Source organism: Hippopotamus amphibius, chromosome 14 (genome assembly GCF_030028045.1).
Source record: "Hippopotamus amphibius kiboko isolate mHipAmp2 chromosome 14, mHipAmp2.hap2, whole genome shotgun sequence".
NCBI lineage: Eukaryota > Metazoa > Chordata > Mammalia > Artiodactyla > Hippopotamidae > Hippopotamus > Hippopotamus amphibius.
The window spans coordinates 72,719,055-72,737,139 of NC_080199.1; the positions used below are offsets into that span (position 1 = coordinate 72,719,055).

General features: G+C 40.0%; 1 protein-coding gene across 1 annotated transcript in view; it reads right to left on the reverse strand.

Moving 5' to 3' along the window:
• The window catches only part of B3GLCT (beta 3-glucosyltransferase), a 104,880-nt gene that overhangs the window by 14,026 nt on the left and 72,769 nt on the right, over positions 1–18,085 (reverse strand). The window contains exons 11-13 of the mRNA XM_057707497.1: positions 14,157–14,270; positions 11,970–12,069; positions 5,638–5,757 (exon numbers count right to left, since the gene is read on the reverse strand). Coding sequence (XP_057563480.1) covers positions 5,638–5,757; positions 11,970–12,069; positions 14,157–14,270 — 334 coding nt within the window. The remainder of the gene's footprint in view (positions 1–5,637; positions 5,758–11,969; positions 12,070–14,156; positions 14,271–18,085) is intronic.

Consider the following 18,085-nt stretch of genomic DNA (forward strand, 5'->3'; position numbering starts at 1 on the left):
AAAAAAAAAACCTTTTAAAATTGCACCAAAAAAGTAAAATACCTAGGAATAAACCTGACCAAGGAGGTGAAAGACTTACATGCTGGGAACTATAAGACATTAATAAAGGAAATTAAAAAGGGTTCAAAGAAGTGGAAAGATATCCCATGCTCTTGGATTGGAAGAATTAATGTTATTAAAATGGCAATACTACCCAAAGCAATCTACAAATTAATGCAATCCCTATCAAATTACCCATGGTATTTTTCACAGAACTAGAACAAATAATCCAAAAATTTTTACAGAACCATAAAAGACCCAGAATTGCCAAAGCAATCCTGAAGGGGAAAAAAACACAAAGCAGGAGGCATAACTCTTCCAGGCTTCAGACAATACTACAAGGCTACAGTAATCAAAACAGTGTGGTACTAGTACAAAAACAGACATACAGATGAATAGAGAATAGAGAGCCCAGAAATAAACCCACACGTGGATGGACAATTAATCTTCAACGAAAGAGGCAAGAATATAAAATGGGAAAAAGATGGTCTCTTCAGCAAATGGTGCTGGGAAAATTAGACAGCTGCATGTAAATCAAGGAATTTAGAACACACCCTCACACCATGCACACACACACAAAAACCAACTCAAAATGGCTTAAAGATGTAAACATAAGACATGATACCATAGGAGTCCTAGAAGAAAGCACAGGCAAAACATTCTGTGACATAAATCATACATAAATGTTTTCTTAGGTCAGCCTCCCAAGGCAATAAAAATTAAAGCAAAAATAAGCAAATGGGACCTAATCAAACTTATAAGCTTTTGCACAGTAAAGGAAACCATTTTATAAAAAAGAAAAAAGAAAAAGACAACATACGGAATGGGAGAAAATATTTGCAAATGATGCCACTGACAAGAGCTTAATATCCAAAATATACAAACAGCTCATACAACTCAACAACAAAAAACAAACAACCCAATCAAAAAGTGGACAGAAGACCTTAATAGGCATTTCTCCAAAGAAGACATACATATATGGCCAGCAGGCACATGAGATGTTCAGCATCATTAATTATTAGAGAAATGTAAATCAAAACTACAGTGAGGTACCACCTCACACTAGTCAGAATGGCCATCATTAAAAAGTCTACAAATAACTAATGCTGGAGAGAGTGTGGAGAAAAGAGACGCCTGCTACACTGTTGGTAGGAATGTAAGTTGGTGCAGCCATGATGGAAAATGGTATGGAGCTTCCTTAGAAAACTAAAACTATTTAGAGTTCCATATGATCCAGCAATCCCACTCCTGGGCATATACCTGCACAAAAGTATAATTCAAAAAGGCACACACCCCTATGTTCATAGCAGCACTATTCACAATAGCCAAGATGTGGAAAAAACCTAAATGTCCATCAACAGATGAATGTAAAGAACATGTGGTACTTATACACAATGGAATATTACTCAGCCATAAAAAGGAACAAAATTGGGACATTTGTAGGACATGGATGGACTTAGAAACTTTATACAGAATGAGGTAAGTCAGACAAAGAAAAACAATTATTGTATATTAATGCATATATGCAGAATACAGAAAAATGGTACAAATCAACCTGTGTGCAAGGCAGAAATAGAGACACAGATGTAGAGAACAAACATATGGACACCAAAGGGGGAAAGTGGGGGGAGGAGATGAACAGGGAGATTGGGATTGCCATATATACATTACTAATAAGAAAAAATATCAAATTGTACACTTTAAATATATGTTGTTTATTGTATGTCAATTATATCTCAATAAAAGTTCTTAAAAAAAATACACACACCCCTTTGTTCACAGCAGCACTATTTACAATAGCCAAGACATGGAAACAACCTAAATGTCCACCAACAGATGAATGGATAAAGAAGTTGTAAATGTATACAATGTAACACTACTCAGCCATAAAAAAGAACATAATGCCATTTGCAGCAACATGGATGCAACTAGAGATTATCATACTAAGTGAAGTAAGTCAGAAAGAGAAAGACAAATACCATATGATATCACTTATATGTGGAATCTAAAATATGGCACCAATGAACCTATCTACAAAACAGAAACAGACTCACAGACACAGAGAACAGACTTGTTGCCAAGGGCTGGGGAGAGGGAGGGGGAGGGAGAGGGATGCACTGGGAGTTTAGAGTTAGTAGATGCAAACTGTTACATTTAGAATGGATAAACAACAAGGTCCTATATCTAATCTATATATCCAATCACATGAACTATATCCAATCTCCTGGGATAAACCATAATGGAAAATATAAAAAAAAGAATTTATATATGTGTATAACTGAGTCACTTTCCTGTACAGCAGAAATTAGCACAACGTAAATCAACTATACTTAAATTAAAAAAATAAAATTTTAAAAATGTTAATAAAAAAACATGTTGAAAGGCTATATGACTTCCTTTAATATAACATATACTAATTTTAGAAATAAGAACAACTGAAATGGAAGGCAGGGACTTGCGCAAGGGCATACCTGCAAATCAAGAAGAGGCATGCGGTGCAGCCGGGGGCTCCTAGTGGATGAACAGGTCATGGCTGTCTCTTTGGGCAGCATTGCCAGGGCCTCTTCCAAGAAGGCTGCCAAAAACACTACTGACATCCTGACCACAGCTTCCTACCCAAACATACGTATTTTCAAAAAAGAAGATAGTTATTGAACTAATTATCTCTAAATATCCAAACTTTTGAGGAGTAATCAAAGTGGAAGACAGACACTTGGATTCAAATAGTGCAAGGTCTCATTTTCCAAACAATACAGAATACCTACACAGAAATCACTGGAGTCCACACTCCTGGTTTAGCTCCGATAAGTGGGGCTGAAGAGGGATGATTTAAGGCAGTGGTTTCTAAAAACTTACTTGACTAATCCACGGTGAGAAAACAAGAAACACAGTTCCTATGCAACCATTTATGTATGTGAGTGTATGTGTATAAAACTGAAAAATATCACATAACAATACTTACTCTTACTACATGTGAGGTATGTGATATATCTGTTTTATTCTATTCCATTCTATATTTCATTGTTTTTATTTTTCCTCAGATCTTTATTGGAGTATAACTGTTTTACAATGTTGTGCAGTTTCTGCTGTACAACAAAGTGAATCGGCTGTGTTTACACATATATCCCCACATCCCCTCCCTCCTCTCCTCCCTATCCCACCCTTCTAGGTCATTATTTTTAAATGATGCTTATGGTCCATTCACTGGTTTTATAAGCCATTAATTGATCCTGACTTGCTGTTTAAAGAAACATGTTGGTTCTTAAGCCAGATCATCAGAAAAGCCTCTTGTAATATTAGAGGAACAATTAATGTCTGCAGCTTTTAGCAAAGGTAGATAGGAGACAATCTCATGAAGAACATTTCTGCATCTCTGTAATGTGCTGCTGAGAACAGGTTATGACACTGGTCCATATTAGTTATGTAAAGATCAGCACCAGTGTTCATGCACCTGTTTATTCATTTATCCCTTGTACCCTGTAAAAAATAAGTCCCCACGCTAGGAAGTGAGGATGGGATGGGAAGTGAGGCACAGGTGCCGCCTTCAAATAGTTCATAACTTGGGTGGAAAACAGAAAAGTAAATAGGCGATTAAATGGTAATGGTTTGCATAATATGCTATGAAAGTATATTAGAAAGGCATCAAACCCAGATTTCAGAGGCTGGACTAGGGTGAAGGCTTCCAGGAATAAATAACCGATAGCACTGAGTCCAAAACAAGACGGATTAGCCCGGAGACAGAGGGGGACAGTGCTGTGTAGAGACCAGCAGACACCATATCTGGGGGGAAGACTTTAAAAAGCGCCTCTGAGGAATTGTAACAGGTTCAGCGTGAATTCTTTTAAGATGAGGGTGCAGATAAATGAAGCTAAGAAGGTGAAATAACATCTGCCAAGATCAGGAGAGGCCTGGTGAGCCTCAGTGAGGAATCTGGACTTCATCCTAACAGCAGTGAGAGGTTACGAAAAGATGTGAAAGACTTTCACTCCCCTGGGAATGCAAAGAAAAATCCAAGTAAGATAAAAATCACATTAACCTATGGAACTGTTGAAGAGAGGATAAAATGAAGCCTAGATGAGCCAGTTTCCAGGGAGGAGCCCTTCCTGGGTGAGTAGCAAGAGGGCAAGCGGGTCTGGGGGCGGGAAGGCGGAAGGAAAGACCCGCTGGAGACTTAGCCCCAAGGCCACAGCTTCAGGAGCACCTGGGAGGCTGGGAATTAGGCCAGCAAGGGGTGGTTAAAATTGAGGCCTGATGCAGATCAGTGTGGCTCTGGCTGAAATCTGAATGATTATCTCCTAGTCAGAGGCCAGAAGTAGGAAAGCGTTCACACTAAAAGTAAAGGGCAGGCAGTGCAGGCCCTGAGCAGGGAGTGAGAGCACCAGGTGCTTTCAGAGTCTCTGTGACTGCAGCACAGAGAACAGCACGGAGTGGAGGAGGACAGGAGCAGGGAAGCCAGAAGTCTGTTCCTTCTGGGTTCAAAGTATTAACACCTTCCTGCTGCAAAACACATATACCCTGGTACAAAGAACAAGGCCCTTTACAAAAGGGGAAATCTCGGGCTTAATGGGCACCAACATCTCACCAAGGAAAGAAACTAATGCATTTACTATAAGGCTGCAAAGAGATGGAAACTTTTTTTTTTAAAGACGGTGAGCTCAATACTCCTTGGCTTTATGCTTTAGTGTCTTAAAGGCCTGTGTGGACCCCCGTCTCCTATTGCTAATGGCTGCGGGCGGGTCAACAAAGATCAGTACTCCTGCCCAGGCCTGGTCATCACTAGGAAAGGGCTGCCTCCGTGAGCGGCCAGAGCAAACCAGAGCACCTGGAGTAGGACCCTGCAGCAGTAGGTCCTACAGCAGGAATGGTTCTAGCCAAGGGGACTGCCAAGTAAGAGTGTAAGGTCCTAGCCTTCAGAAGTCTGTAATCCAGTGCCTAGAATGTTGCTCAGCACACCGTGGGCATCCAACAAAAACTTGCTGATTAAATGTAAATTCCTATAGTGGATAATGTGATACTCCCCAAATATCCCAACAGCAAAGCCTATAGAAATAACAGAAGAGACTAACTGCTCCATTGATTTACTCACAGAAATCAAATCAAAATCTTTCCCCCTAAGAGATTAGGCAGATACTTATTTAAAAGCATTGATTTTTCACTGTTACTTAAACCCTATAAACCCCACACAAACATCACTTAATTGCTTAAGTCTCAAACTTCCATACCACTCTTCTCCCAAACATGATTTATAAGCACTGGATAATTAAAGTCTAATGACTTATTTTCTGAAATTAAAATCTATCCAAAATTTTTTTTTTCATTTAAACACAATCAAAACTAACTGGCTGCCTAGAAGCAATCATGACTAAAGGGACACGTCTACCAAGTACCCTGACATACATTTATATACTGTCTCTTAAAAGAGTGAAATATTCTTCACTGTGGGTTCTTTTTAATGTTCACTTTCCTATTACCGTAACAGCTCCCGTTTACAGAGCACTTAGGTATCAGTACAGATCCCGTGGCGACAGCCCCACCTCTGCATCCTGGAAACGGAGTGTAATGTAGTGAGTATCTGCAGCAAGCCATGCTCATAGTTACCCTCCTCCTCCTGTGATGTAGCTGTAGCCGCCGGTGCCCAGGCCGTAGCCGTAACGCTCTCCCAGAAACACGGGTTCTTGGGCGTCGTAACAGCTCAGCAGGTGCCGGAGCCTGGAGATGCTAAGATTCCCAAGGGAAGAGAAGGGACAGTTGCTTAATTCAAACGTGTTTTCAGAGTATTTTATGGTTGTTAGAGCCCACTGATTATATTAGGCAATACCACATGTAAATCATTTAGAGATGAAATTCAAGAGACTTACAGAAAAAAAGATTTTTTTCTAAAAAGAAAAAAAGAATTGAACACTGTATGTTTACTGGAACCAGGAGAGGAACTGAGAAACAAGGGCCTCCCCCCGAGTTTTAACAAGCCCCTGCCAGGCATGACTGCCTCATTTGGGTGGGCAGGGTGGCAGGATGAGGAGGTAAAGGTGGAACCAGTGTCCTAGCTCACTTCTGCCAGTCCTGGTCTCCACTGAGAGTGAACTAATCATCACACTTTTCAGACGTACTTGGTATTTTTAAAACTTCTTCACGGCTGAAAAGGGAACTTGTGAAGTACAGACGAGGTCCGTGTCAAGCAGGTACCTAGCAGGCAGGGAAGGGCATGTGGGCACGAAGCTCTCCAGAAAGCCTTCAGACATGATGCACCCCTGTGCTTACGCTCTCAAATGAGGCTTCCCTCATCTGTGGTCTTCCGTGTCTGTCTGTTTATACCTCTGGCCCCTCTGCTTCTTTGTCGTGTGTCAACAGTGACAGCTTACAGAGGGCCTTGAGAGTATCCATGAGCTGCTCAGAAAAATGCCAGCAGCTACAGCTGCTGTTAGGATGGAAAAAAAAGATTTCATAGGACAATAAAACCTATAAAAAATTTTTAAGTGGAGACAAAGGCTGATGTTAGGAAAGGCTAGTTTCCTTGATTTAAGAACTTTTGTCCCTTATATATGCCTTATAAAGACCTTCTACAGTTTCTTCTAAATGTAGAGCTTTTCAGGTCACACACACCAAATCCTAACGTCCCTCATGATACTAATTAAAAAGTTTTTCCATGGCCAGTGACTTTGGGTTAAATACATTTTATGGACGAAGTAAATTTCCGTGTTTCTCGAGTCTGTGGTTCATCAGCATCGTGCATCTAAGAGGTCGGTATGTCAAGCACTTCTCTCAGTTATCAATCGTGAATTCTTTTCTCAAGAGCAACACTAACATCCAGAACACTGCTGCTCTGGAGTCTCGTTTTCCCTCTCTTTCTGGGGGGTGGGGGGTCATAAGAAGACAGAACAGAGATGTTCAGGAAGGGGCCATCTTTCCCATCCGCGCTTATGCACCTCACACTCAGCTAAGAAAACAAATTTGATGTATGAAAAAAAATCTCTTCCAAGTGTGGTGCCCAGAGTCTACAAGTTGACTGATCAGCTTTATATCTGCCCGAAGGTCAAGGGCTCTGATAATGATGACAGTTTCTAAGTGGCCAGAAAGTGTTTGAAAACTACCCTATTTTTGACACAGAAGTTAAACATTCTGGATACCTAGTTTGGAATCGGTATTCAGGAAGTCACCTAATAAATACCTCTGCGGGGAAAAGCAAGGAAGGATGTGGACACCTAGTAAATCACCATTCGGTCATGGAGAAGACACTCTTAGGAAGTTGCAGGCTTTGCTTGGTATAAAGCTCCCTAAAAGCTCAAAGTCCCTTGGGGCAAATGTGTGACGAAATGAGAAGTATTTCCCTTCTTTCTGCATTATAAAATTAGCAGTTAAAACCTAAACCTTCAATTTCTGAGGTTAAAAGTAACTAGGACTTAACATCTCATCTGGGTTTCCTTTCCTGGTAACATTAAGTATTTTCATGTTCGCAAGTTCATATTAAAGCTGGAGAAGCATTAACTGAGCGTGACCACTATCACATACTTCATATTTGCTGGAAATTGGAAATGTGGCTATAGCAGGCAGGTCTCCAGCTCAACCCAATTGGGCTGGCTACGGGTCCAGGAAGAGGACCTCATTTAACCATCTGTTACCATTTCAGGAATTTGAGGCACAGAAATAAACAGAAACAGTATGGAAATGGTCAAGTGCTGTCAAAGTTCTGTGAATACATTTTAGTCTTTCACCATTCACACTCAATTCCTCTATGTATGTGTATGTATATGTATGTGTATACACACACACACACGTACCTATATCTATATTTTGCATACATCAATGCGTATATTCCAGTAACAGTAATGAAAGTCAGCCACCTCAGAAATCCTACCACTGACACAGCAGCTTTCTTAAAAGGTTAAAACACACTTATTGTATGTCTAGCCATTCTGCTCCTCAGTATGTCACCAAGATAAATGAAAGCAGATGTCTACACAAAGATATGTACACAAAAGTTCACAGCAGCCTTAGTTATAACCCAGCACTATAAACACTGACACAGTGCTTATATCCAAGCTACCATCCATTTTCCAATTCTATCAACTAACCCAATAACGTGCTTTATAGCATTTTCCCCTCCAATACAGGATGCAGCCCAGGATCCTTTATTGCATTTATTTATCGTTCACTTTATTCTCCTTTAATATGGAATGGTTCCTCAGCTTTTTGTCTTTCATGGCATTGGTATTTTTAAGTAATAAATGATGCCCACACCCTATGTTTTTAATAGACTGATTCTCATCTTGGGTTTGTCCTATGTTTCCTCATAATAAAGGCAAGGTTATACATTCCCAGGTGCAGTATGGTACACGTGATGCTGTCTGGCACGTGGTGGCCACCTGTCCTCCAGTGGGAATATCTATTCTGATCACACAGTGCTGTCTCGTGTCTCCCCTGGATACTCACTGTTTTCCCTTTGCTATTTCTCAGTCTCTGGGAAGACACTTTAACACCAGCAAATATCCTGGTCTTCATCAAAATTTACCCCTAGCTTAGCATCCGTTAATGATTCTTGCCTGAATCAATCTTTACTATAATGGTTACAAAGAGATGACTATTCCAGCTCCATCATCACTCCACATCTGTCAGTCAGGATTCCTCCTCTTATCCTGCTGGCTAAGCCAGAGCCCACCCGCTGTGGACTGAATTACGCGCCCACCGACAACAGTCATATGCTGAAGCCTTAATCCCCATGTGACTGTATTTGGAGATGGGGCCTATAAGGAGGTAGTTAAGTTTAATGAGGTCATAAGGGTAGGACCCTGACGCGACAGAGTAAGTGTCCTTAAGGGACCCCAGAGGGCGCTCTCTCCACAGCACACAAAGAAGAGGTCACGTCAGCACCACCAGGATGGCAGCCACCTTCAAACCAAGAGAAGAAGCCTCAGAAGCCTACCCTGCCAGCAGCTTGATCTTGGACTTGCCAGCCTCCAAAACGGTGAGAAATAAATTTATGTTGTTTAAGCTACCAGTCTGTGATATTTTGTTATGGTGCCTGATCTGCCTCTTGCATTTATCTATGTATTTATTTATTATAAGCATGAACTCATTGGTTCCTTATTTTAATGGTTCATAATCCATTATCGTCCTTAATCATACTGATGCTCTTGTCCCAGATCCCGCCAACAGGAACCTTTTTAAGCTCACTTCTGTGTCCTCTTGACATACACTTTTCCTTCTTTTTTCTCCCTAAGCACTTCCTTAGTCTCTGGCATCAAAAAGAATGTTCCAAATGTCTTCTTGTATCTTCCCTGCCTCAGCCTTAAAATCTTGCCTCCACCTTTCTCTGAGAAGGCCTGGTTTCTTTTAGTGGGAAAGCAGTATTAGTCCTGGTCATTAGTTGTTTAGGGCCACTGGGATGTCTTTGCTTCCGGTCTTCTCTGGGGGGAAGAACTAGAAAGATGTGTGTGCGTGTACACACATACACAGACACACTTTTTAGAAATCGTGAGTCTAACAGAAATTATGAATTCTTGCAGATTTTTCCACTTGTTTTCATTTGAAATACAGTTGGGTTCATTTATTTCAGCTTTCTCCTCATCCTTGTTGATTTTTCTCCTGTCCTTATAGATTTATTTTTCAATAGGTAAAATATTAGCATGCTTCCCAAAATCAAAACTAAACTGAGAGGTAAACTCAGAAAAGGGTCACACACACTCCATCTACCCAATCCTCCCACCCACCCCACTTTGGAAACTACTTCATGGTTTTCCGCCCATTTGTTTTTTGTACAAATAAGCCTACATGGGAGTGTTTTATTTCCCCTTTTCCTTACACAGAGGGAAGCAAACTAAATACATTTTTGTGCACTTGGCTTTTTCCACATAATGGTACCTCCTGGAAATCACTCAGTACAATTTGTTCATTTTTTTTCTCAAGGAACCAAAATTTTGGTTCCTTAGTTTGATCCTCTGCTTTTTTTTTTACCTCTACCTCATTATTTCTGCATTTATCTTTACTATTATTTTCTTCCTTGTTTTGGGGAGTTTACTTTGAGATGCTTTTTGAGTTGGGAATTGAATTTTTTATTTTTGTTGTTCCCATTGTCTTGGCAAACCTTATCCAGCCCTTTATTGTTATTAGACTTTTTGAGTGACTGTGTTTATGTGTCTCTCATATAAAACGTACAGTTAGGGTTTGTTTTATGAGCCAGTCTGAAAAGTTTGTTCTTTTATTAGGGGAGTTAAACCCACTCACATTTAGTGATATGATTGATGTTTGATTTCAACACTAAAATTATTTTAGGTTTGCATTAATACACATATGATACTATATTTACTGTGTTTCTTTATCTACTTAACATTTGGATATTTAGAAAGTTTTCTTTTCCTGGTACTTACCTTCTATCTAGCTTTTCATGTCTTATCATGCTTTTTCTCTTACGTGGTCTGACAGTTCTACGTGGTACCCTTTGAATTCTATCTATTACCTGTACAAAAGGCCATTATCTTATCCTACTATCCCTTTTCCTTCCTTTTTTAAGTTGCAAGCTTTCTACTTTGTCAGAATATATAACATTTACATGCTGTTATTTACTCATGTGCCCCCCCCCATTCTGCTTTTAGTTCTACAGTTAAATATATGCAATGCTCACCATCAGTCATTTTGCCAAGATTTCATCTTAGTTGCATGAAGTTCTTTCCCTAATATATTCCTCAGGAAGGGCATGTTTGTTCACGTACACTGAGAACCTTTTCTGTAGCCTCGATCTGAAGAACATCTAGCTGTGTATAAAATCCATGATTCACAATTTATTTGTTGAAAACGTTCCTCCCCTGTTACTATACTTATGTTATTTTGAGAAGCCTGACATCAGGCTAATCTTCTTGTTCTTTAGGTTATTTCATCATTTTTCCTAAAGGCGCAGACAACTGTATGATCAAAATCTAACAGTTTTACTAGGATATGTGATGAAGCTGATGATTCCAGGTCAATTTTCCCTCCTACCTACTAGGCCCTTTCAATATATAAATTAAGGTCTTTTATTTCTGGTAATTTACAGATCATTTCTGTTCTGATTTTTGTCCATCAGGGACTCCAGTTATACATGTGTTAGACTTCACTGCTTCCTCCATTTCAAACACAGACACTGTGAAATTTTACCTTGCTGGTTGCTGGATGTTTGTGTTTCCATAAATATTCTCAAGCTTTGTTCCTGGATGCAGTCCAGTTACTTAGAAACAGTTTGGTCTTCGGGGGGATCTTGCTTTAGTATTTGTTAGGCACGACCAAGCACTGCTTAGTTTAGGGTTTGCTATTTGCCATTATTAAAGCAAGACCCTTCTACAAACTCTACCCAATACCTGTGAATCAAGGGTTTTCCAGTCTGGCTGGTGGGAAGAGGTACCATACTCAGCCCTCTAACAGTGGTGGGCACCACTCCCTCTAATCACTCTGGTTAGTTCTTTCTCCACCTCCAGTAGCTTCCTCACACAGATGCACCCACCAAACTCTACTGAATTCCTAAGGGGCACCTCCACAGACCTGCAGTGTTCTCTTCCTGTGCAGCCCTCTCCTTTCCAGTGCTCTGTCCTGCAAACTCTTAACAGCCTTGGTCTCCCCAGACTCTCAACATCATCACTTCAACTCAAGGGTTTGGCCAGATTCCACCTGGGTCCCCCTCCCTGAGCAGGGATGTGGGAACTCTCTTAGGGCAGTTAGCTGGGGCGGCCATAGGACTCACCTCATTGCTTCATGTGTCTTGCAGACTGTTGTCATTTGCTGCCTAAAATCAGTGTCTTAAAAACATTTATTTCATTATTGTGTCCTATGGGGGGTTGTTTCAGATGGGAGGGTAAATCCAGTCCCTGTTACCCCATCTTGGCCAGCAGCAGAAGTACCCATCATACTTTCTGTCTATGAATATACGTAGACTCTAAAGCTACCCTAGAACAGGAATGACGCCTTACCTTATTAATGTGTCATCATCCACAATGACTAACCATGCTATTTTGTCATGGCTGTGATTCAAAAATCTTTCCAAAATGGCAAATGTCTTTCCACAATGACCTAGGAAGGGTGAGAAGAAAACAAACAATGCATTATTTTCCTTAAAATGTATATAATTCATTTGGAAACACTGTTTTAAGGTGTTATAAGTAAAACTAGAAATGCTGACATGCACCTTAAGAATTTCATATTTTAAAAATTAGCCTTTTCTAATGTCCATAGACATAGTGAACCAGGGAGAGCATTAGAGATCATGCAGTCAAAGTCATTCATTTCACACATGAGGAACTGAAGACCTAGAGGTGAGGGGAATTACACAAGGTCAAGTACAGGTAGGACTAGTATCTTCACGCCAGACACACAAGAAAGTTGTAAGCCTCATAGAAATTACAGGAGCCTGGCATCTTTCCTTAGATCTACTTACAATGAAGGGAAATATTAGAACCTCAAACATCACTACATTAGGGAAAGTGGTGCAAAAGCACAATATTCTACCTTCAGCTATTTATTTTGTAAATATTTGCGATTAAGTTTCTAATATGCCAGACATGGTGGCCAGTTCTAGGACGTGCTCTAAAGGTACAGTGCTAAGACAAAGGCACAGTCCCTTAGACGCCAACAGATATTGAAGCTTTAATGGAAAATGCTGGGACCAGGACAGCAATAAAATGCTTGAGAAGAGAACTCAAGTCGATAAAAAAGAATAAGCCCCTCTTTTCAACAAAGTATTTGGTGACACAGTAGAGAACAAACCACTCGATTTAACCTTTATTTTCCTTATTCTTGATCTATGTATTTTTAACCATTACAGTATGTATTTTTGAAAACCATCTCAAATTCATTTTGGATAAAGTAGAAGATAAATATGAGCAATGATAAGGTCAGACTGGAAATGAATTAAGGAATCACGTAAGGATTACATCAACAGGTAAGTGATTACTAGAGTCAGCAAAGTCTAAACAGCAAGATTAACAGAAACAAACAAAACAAAACAAAGGAAAGAAAACTCAATCAAAAATCGTTTTCCCAAAACAGACAACAGACAGACAGACTAAGGGATATATTTACTAACCTTGTCAGAATAATCGATAACCACAGGAATGGCATATCTGATTCTACACTGTACTTGATCAGTCAAGGCATTATGAGTGACACTACCATAAAATAATCAAGATAAATTACTCTATAGAACAAGATAATTAACTTACTTTTTTTTTCCCATAAAAGGGTTTGGGGGAACCAGAGAACTAAAGAAAAAATATGGCAGGAACACTGGATAAAAATTGATGAACAAAGAGCATCTGAAGGTGAGATGGCCAAATTTCTACTTCAATTTTGTTGAAATTAAAAAAATACATATATATATACATATATATATTTTAAATTAGAAAGCCTGCAATGTGAAGAGAAAAGCAGATATACTTACAAAAATTTACTGATTAAAATATTAATATATATGGATACATAGATGCACTTACACTACATATATTCCATGTAGGGTGTGGTTAAGTTCTACTCAGCAGTACAAACAAAATGCATCCTAGACCATAATAGACCATAAGCTTCAGGAGGATGGAAACTGCCACCTTCATTCCTATTTCCCTCAGTATCTACCCACGGCTGGCAGGCAGCAGCTGGATAGCAGTCCTGGCCAGATAAATGGCTAAAATTAAATGAGGAGATGCTTTGTATGGGAAGATGATAAATTAACTCTGGGTGCCTATTGTGGCCACACTGAACTATGAAGGTACAAAAAGATCTATTATTAAACTCTATCCTGTCATAATTGTTGTGTATCAACGACATCCATATGACCGACTGAAAACTTAAAACCTTTGTTAGCACTGAAAACAGCACCTAAACTGCAAGAATCGGTCCCACATCCGTGGGTAAAGATGTGAGGGGAGGAAGGAAAGAAACTTACAGGTGGAGAAAATTACAGTATTTATAAACGATTTCATTTTTATCCTAATTTACTGTATGTACAGAACGGACATTTTGCTTTTTTTTTTTTTTCCGCTGTGCCACATGGCTTGTGCAATCTTAGTTCCATGACCAGGGACTGAACCAAGGCCACAGCAGTGAAAGCGTGGAGTCGTAACCGCTGGATGGCCAGGGAATTCCCCAGAATGGAACTAAGAACTCACCTCTCTCTGTATTAGGAATTCCCAGATCCACCGCTGGAACGGAACTGTCTGCGTAATCGCTGTAGTATTCAATGCGACCTGCCTGTGCCGCCCAAGTCTGCTTCACGATGGGGACTGAAAAAATGAGAGAGGGGACCATCACTGGCACAGGCATCTAGGAAGCCTGGACTCAAAGCAGCGGGATAGCCACCTGTAAAGTCAGGGAACCATTACTTCTTGTTCTTTAGGGGTCCCAGGACTTGGAGCTTGCTTTCCACCCTGAGACATGCCAGCAGCACAGGAATAAAATCCTCTTCTAGAGGCATTTTCAGATATACCCTAGAGCCAAGCACTTCTCATTGCTAGTGATAAATACACTGCCTCCATATAAGGATACATTTTCTAGTCTGATTATACTGTTGTGTTTAACTTTAATTTTTCTCTTTTCCCAATAGGTTGCTTCATTTAAAATTCACAACTGGACTTTTATTATTTTAATGCAATAAACACAAACAGCAGAAAACTTTGCTGGTTTTCTATATTTTAGGGTGAGATGCTCAAAGGTAGCTGTGTCTCCACACCTGACGTACAGAAATCTGCTTGATCTATTTGATATTAATTTACTTGACCGACTACCCCAGTAATTATTTTCTTCTATACTTTTTTAAATTACTATCTGTACATATCTAAATTTTAAGAAGGGGTATCTGTTGTTGTTTTAATGGAAAAGACCATCACATCTACATTTTATACTCTGTTGATTTAAGAATGTCAACTCTGATGAACCACATCTTCAGGTCAGTATTTTGAGACTTTATCATTTATCAGATCATTTATCTTTTCCTTTTTCCCAATCTAAATAAAAATAAATGATATGCAAAAACTACCCATGCAGGGCTTCCCTAGTGGCACAGTGGTTAAGAATCCACCTGCCAATGCAGGGGACGCGGGTTTGACCCCTGGGCCGGGAAAGATCCCGCATGCCTTGGAGCCACTAAGTCTGCCAGCCGCAACTACTGAAGCCCGCACGCCACAACAAGAGAAGCCACCACAATCAGAAGCCTGTGCACTGCAACAAGGAGTAGCCCCCACTCACCACAACTAGAGAGAGCCTGTGCACAGCAACAAAGACCCAACGCAGCCAAAAATAGAATAAATAATAAAGTAAATCTTTAAAAAAAACCCAAACTACTCATGCAATGCCAAATTTAAGTGTCTAGCTATGCTAGTCAGCAAACCAGGAGACAAACTCAGACAGCCCTTATATAGAAAATACACAAGTCCACCATTTTACAGTTCATTATTCACCAGATTTTAAAAAAGAAAAAGACCTCTGAACTCTGGACATTTGCTACAGTAATCTCCAAATTACCTATTTTAAGCCACTAAGTATTATTTTTATACATTAAAATGCAATTTTTCTGCAGTCATAAAAAGGCAGATATAAAGGTTTCTCCATGCCAGGATGAACAGAGATGCAGTAAATAATATATAAGGTTGTTGAGGGGGGAAAAAAATCTTTACTCTGTCCCAACTGCAGCACAACAAAAATCAGCCTTGGCCCTGCAGTGGCAGTTTGCTTTGCATACAAGAAGCACAGCTTACCCAGACAAGGCTCCCTGCAGCCTGCAGCCTCTAGTGCACACTCTTGGGTAAAATGTCCTCCACTGCGTAACGGGAAGAAGCTGTGAGGAAAGGCCAAGATTCCCCTGGGTCTCAGCACTGGGTGCCACAAATTCTGCTTGTACTTTCCTCAGCCTTTAGCCTTCAGATTCTGTTTGCTCTAAGAGCTTTAATAAACAGCACCAGCATTTCTTCTCAATTCTCTAATCTGAATGAAGTTAAAATCAAAATCAAGTGTGTGTTAGCTCTTCACTACACCTAACTACTTCCAGTTTTCACTTGAAACAGATGAAACAGAAATGTCACTCAAGGTAAGAATTACTGTATGACAATGCCCAGCACCTGACACGGGGCCTGGGACGTAGCAGGTGCTCAATAAATAGCTGACTGAGAACTGGGTTTTGTAAGAATTCCAACAAAAGGCCGAGGGCTCTTTTTGGAACTAGTTTAAAAGAAAGTTTTATTCTTGAATATCAGTGATTCATCCTTTGGTACAAGACTGATACCACGATTACCAATCATTTAAAAACAGACAAACCATTTCAACACAGTAATGTGTTCTGAGACTCTACCACCAAAAACATCCAACAGTGTGTCATCTGTCCCCTCATCACTGTAACACCTGTACATTTCTAAAGAGCTAAAGTTAAGGCTAAGTCTTCTACAACAGCAGGTGAAGACTATTTTCAAAGAGTTGATTCAAAATTACTTAAAACTTTAAAAATATTGGTCTGTTTTATTATCACTGAATCCTAAATTGAATTCATTCTATTATTTAAATATATTTCATATTGTATTAAGGCACTATATTCCGAAAGCTATTAAACTCGGAGAAAATATTTCAATATAGTTACGTGATCTACTATCTCATTTTCAATACAGAGAAGCATACTTTCTCCCACATAATAAAACAATAGTGAATGCCTCTTTCAAGAATGTTTGCCACAAGATAATTTAAAATTGGGGCAAAGGAAAAACTGTACAATTTTTAAAAAATAAAACCCTCTGCCCAGATGGCATAAATCTTCCACGTGGCTTTAAAGCCTGGAAGCAGGAGATGCATCTCCCTACGAGGCACAGAACACACTTTTGCTCCCAGTGAACTGACATGGAAAACTGATTATGAGTGAAAATGAACTGACACTTGAGCCCTGCACAAAATCTACCACACAATCAGATGTGCGTGATCATCTTGATTTAAGGAGTCTGCTGTTTTCCACTAACAGACGGACCCTTTGTCTCAGTATGAAAGTCAGTGACCACAAAATAAAGCCCTGGTTTCTCTTCTCTCTTCAGGAGAGGCTTGGCGATAGCGCCAAGGGTGTGCTCTCATTCCCGGGTCTAGAGATGAGGCGTCTGTAAGACGGAAGACCCCCCTCCTGGCTGACCTAACAGGGCAGTTTGGCCCGTCTTCATCTGCGCAGCAGTGGGGGGGAGAACTCAACTGTCCTTATAATTAATGCACTCATTTCACCTAACACAGGACGTGGCCTGCCTTCTGGTTGCGTTCTGATTCAAACCTCATGTTTTCAATGAGCAGATTGTACCACAGTACCCGTAAGCCTCTCCAACCCGAGGGACCACAGCTACCGCACGCTCTTCAAAATAAGGTGTTCAGATCTTCTAGAAAAGATCACTACAGTGAAGATACTGAACAGATTTTTTTTTTTTATCCTGAAAGGAGTAAACTTTATTTTTAGGAGCTCAGGAAGCTATCAAAAGGAACTAATGGCTGAGCAAATGGCAATTTAACCTCTTTAATGAGAGGGAGACCGCAGGAGAGGAAACACCTCACAACCCACCATTTGACAAACAGAAACAGTAGCTGCCACGAAGTTTTTGAGGCCCACGTGCGAACCGCGTGGCAGGAGGACACGGAGAAAATTCTTAACATTCATTCACTGACAGCTCACGTCACACAAGGAAAAACACATAACCCAAGAGGAAGCGATCAAGAGGAGTATTAAACTGCAGAGGTCTCTTCCTTGCTTAAACGTAACTTCACGTGCTACAGCAGTTCACTGCTTTATGTGATGCCCTCAGAGTTTCTTTAAAACCCTACCAACAGCTTGCATCCCAGCCAGTGCTGCTGTCCCGATGCTGTCGATATGTATTTCTTTCTTAAACTAAAAGAGAGAGTACATTTTTGCTGTGTCCTAAGATGCTTTATTTCATCTAAATCAGAATCAAGACACACACAGTTACGTAAACGTTTGTTTCACTGTTAGGCAAAAAAAAAAGTACAAGATGTAAAATCGTTTTTTTCTACTTTTGGAACTTGGCTTTATTGCAAGTTCTTTCAAAAGAGTACGAAAAAGGAGTTCAAT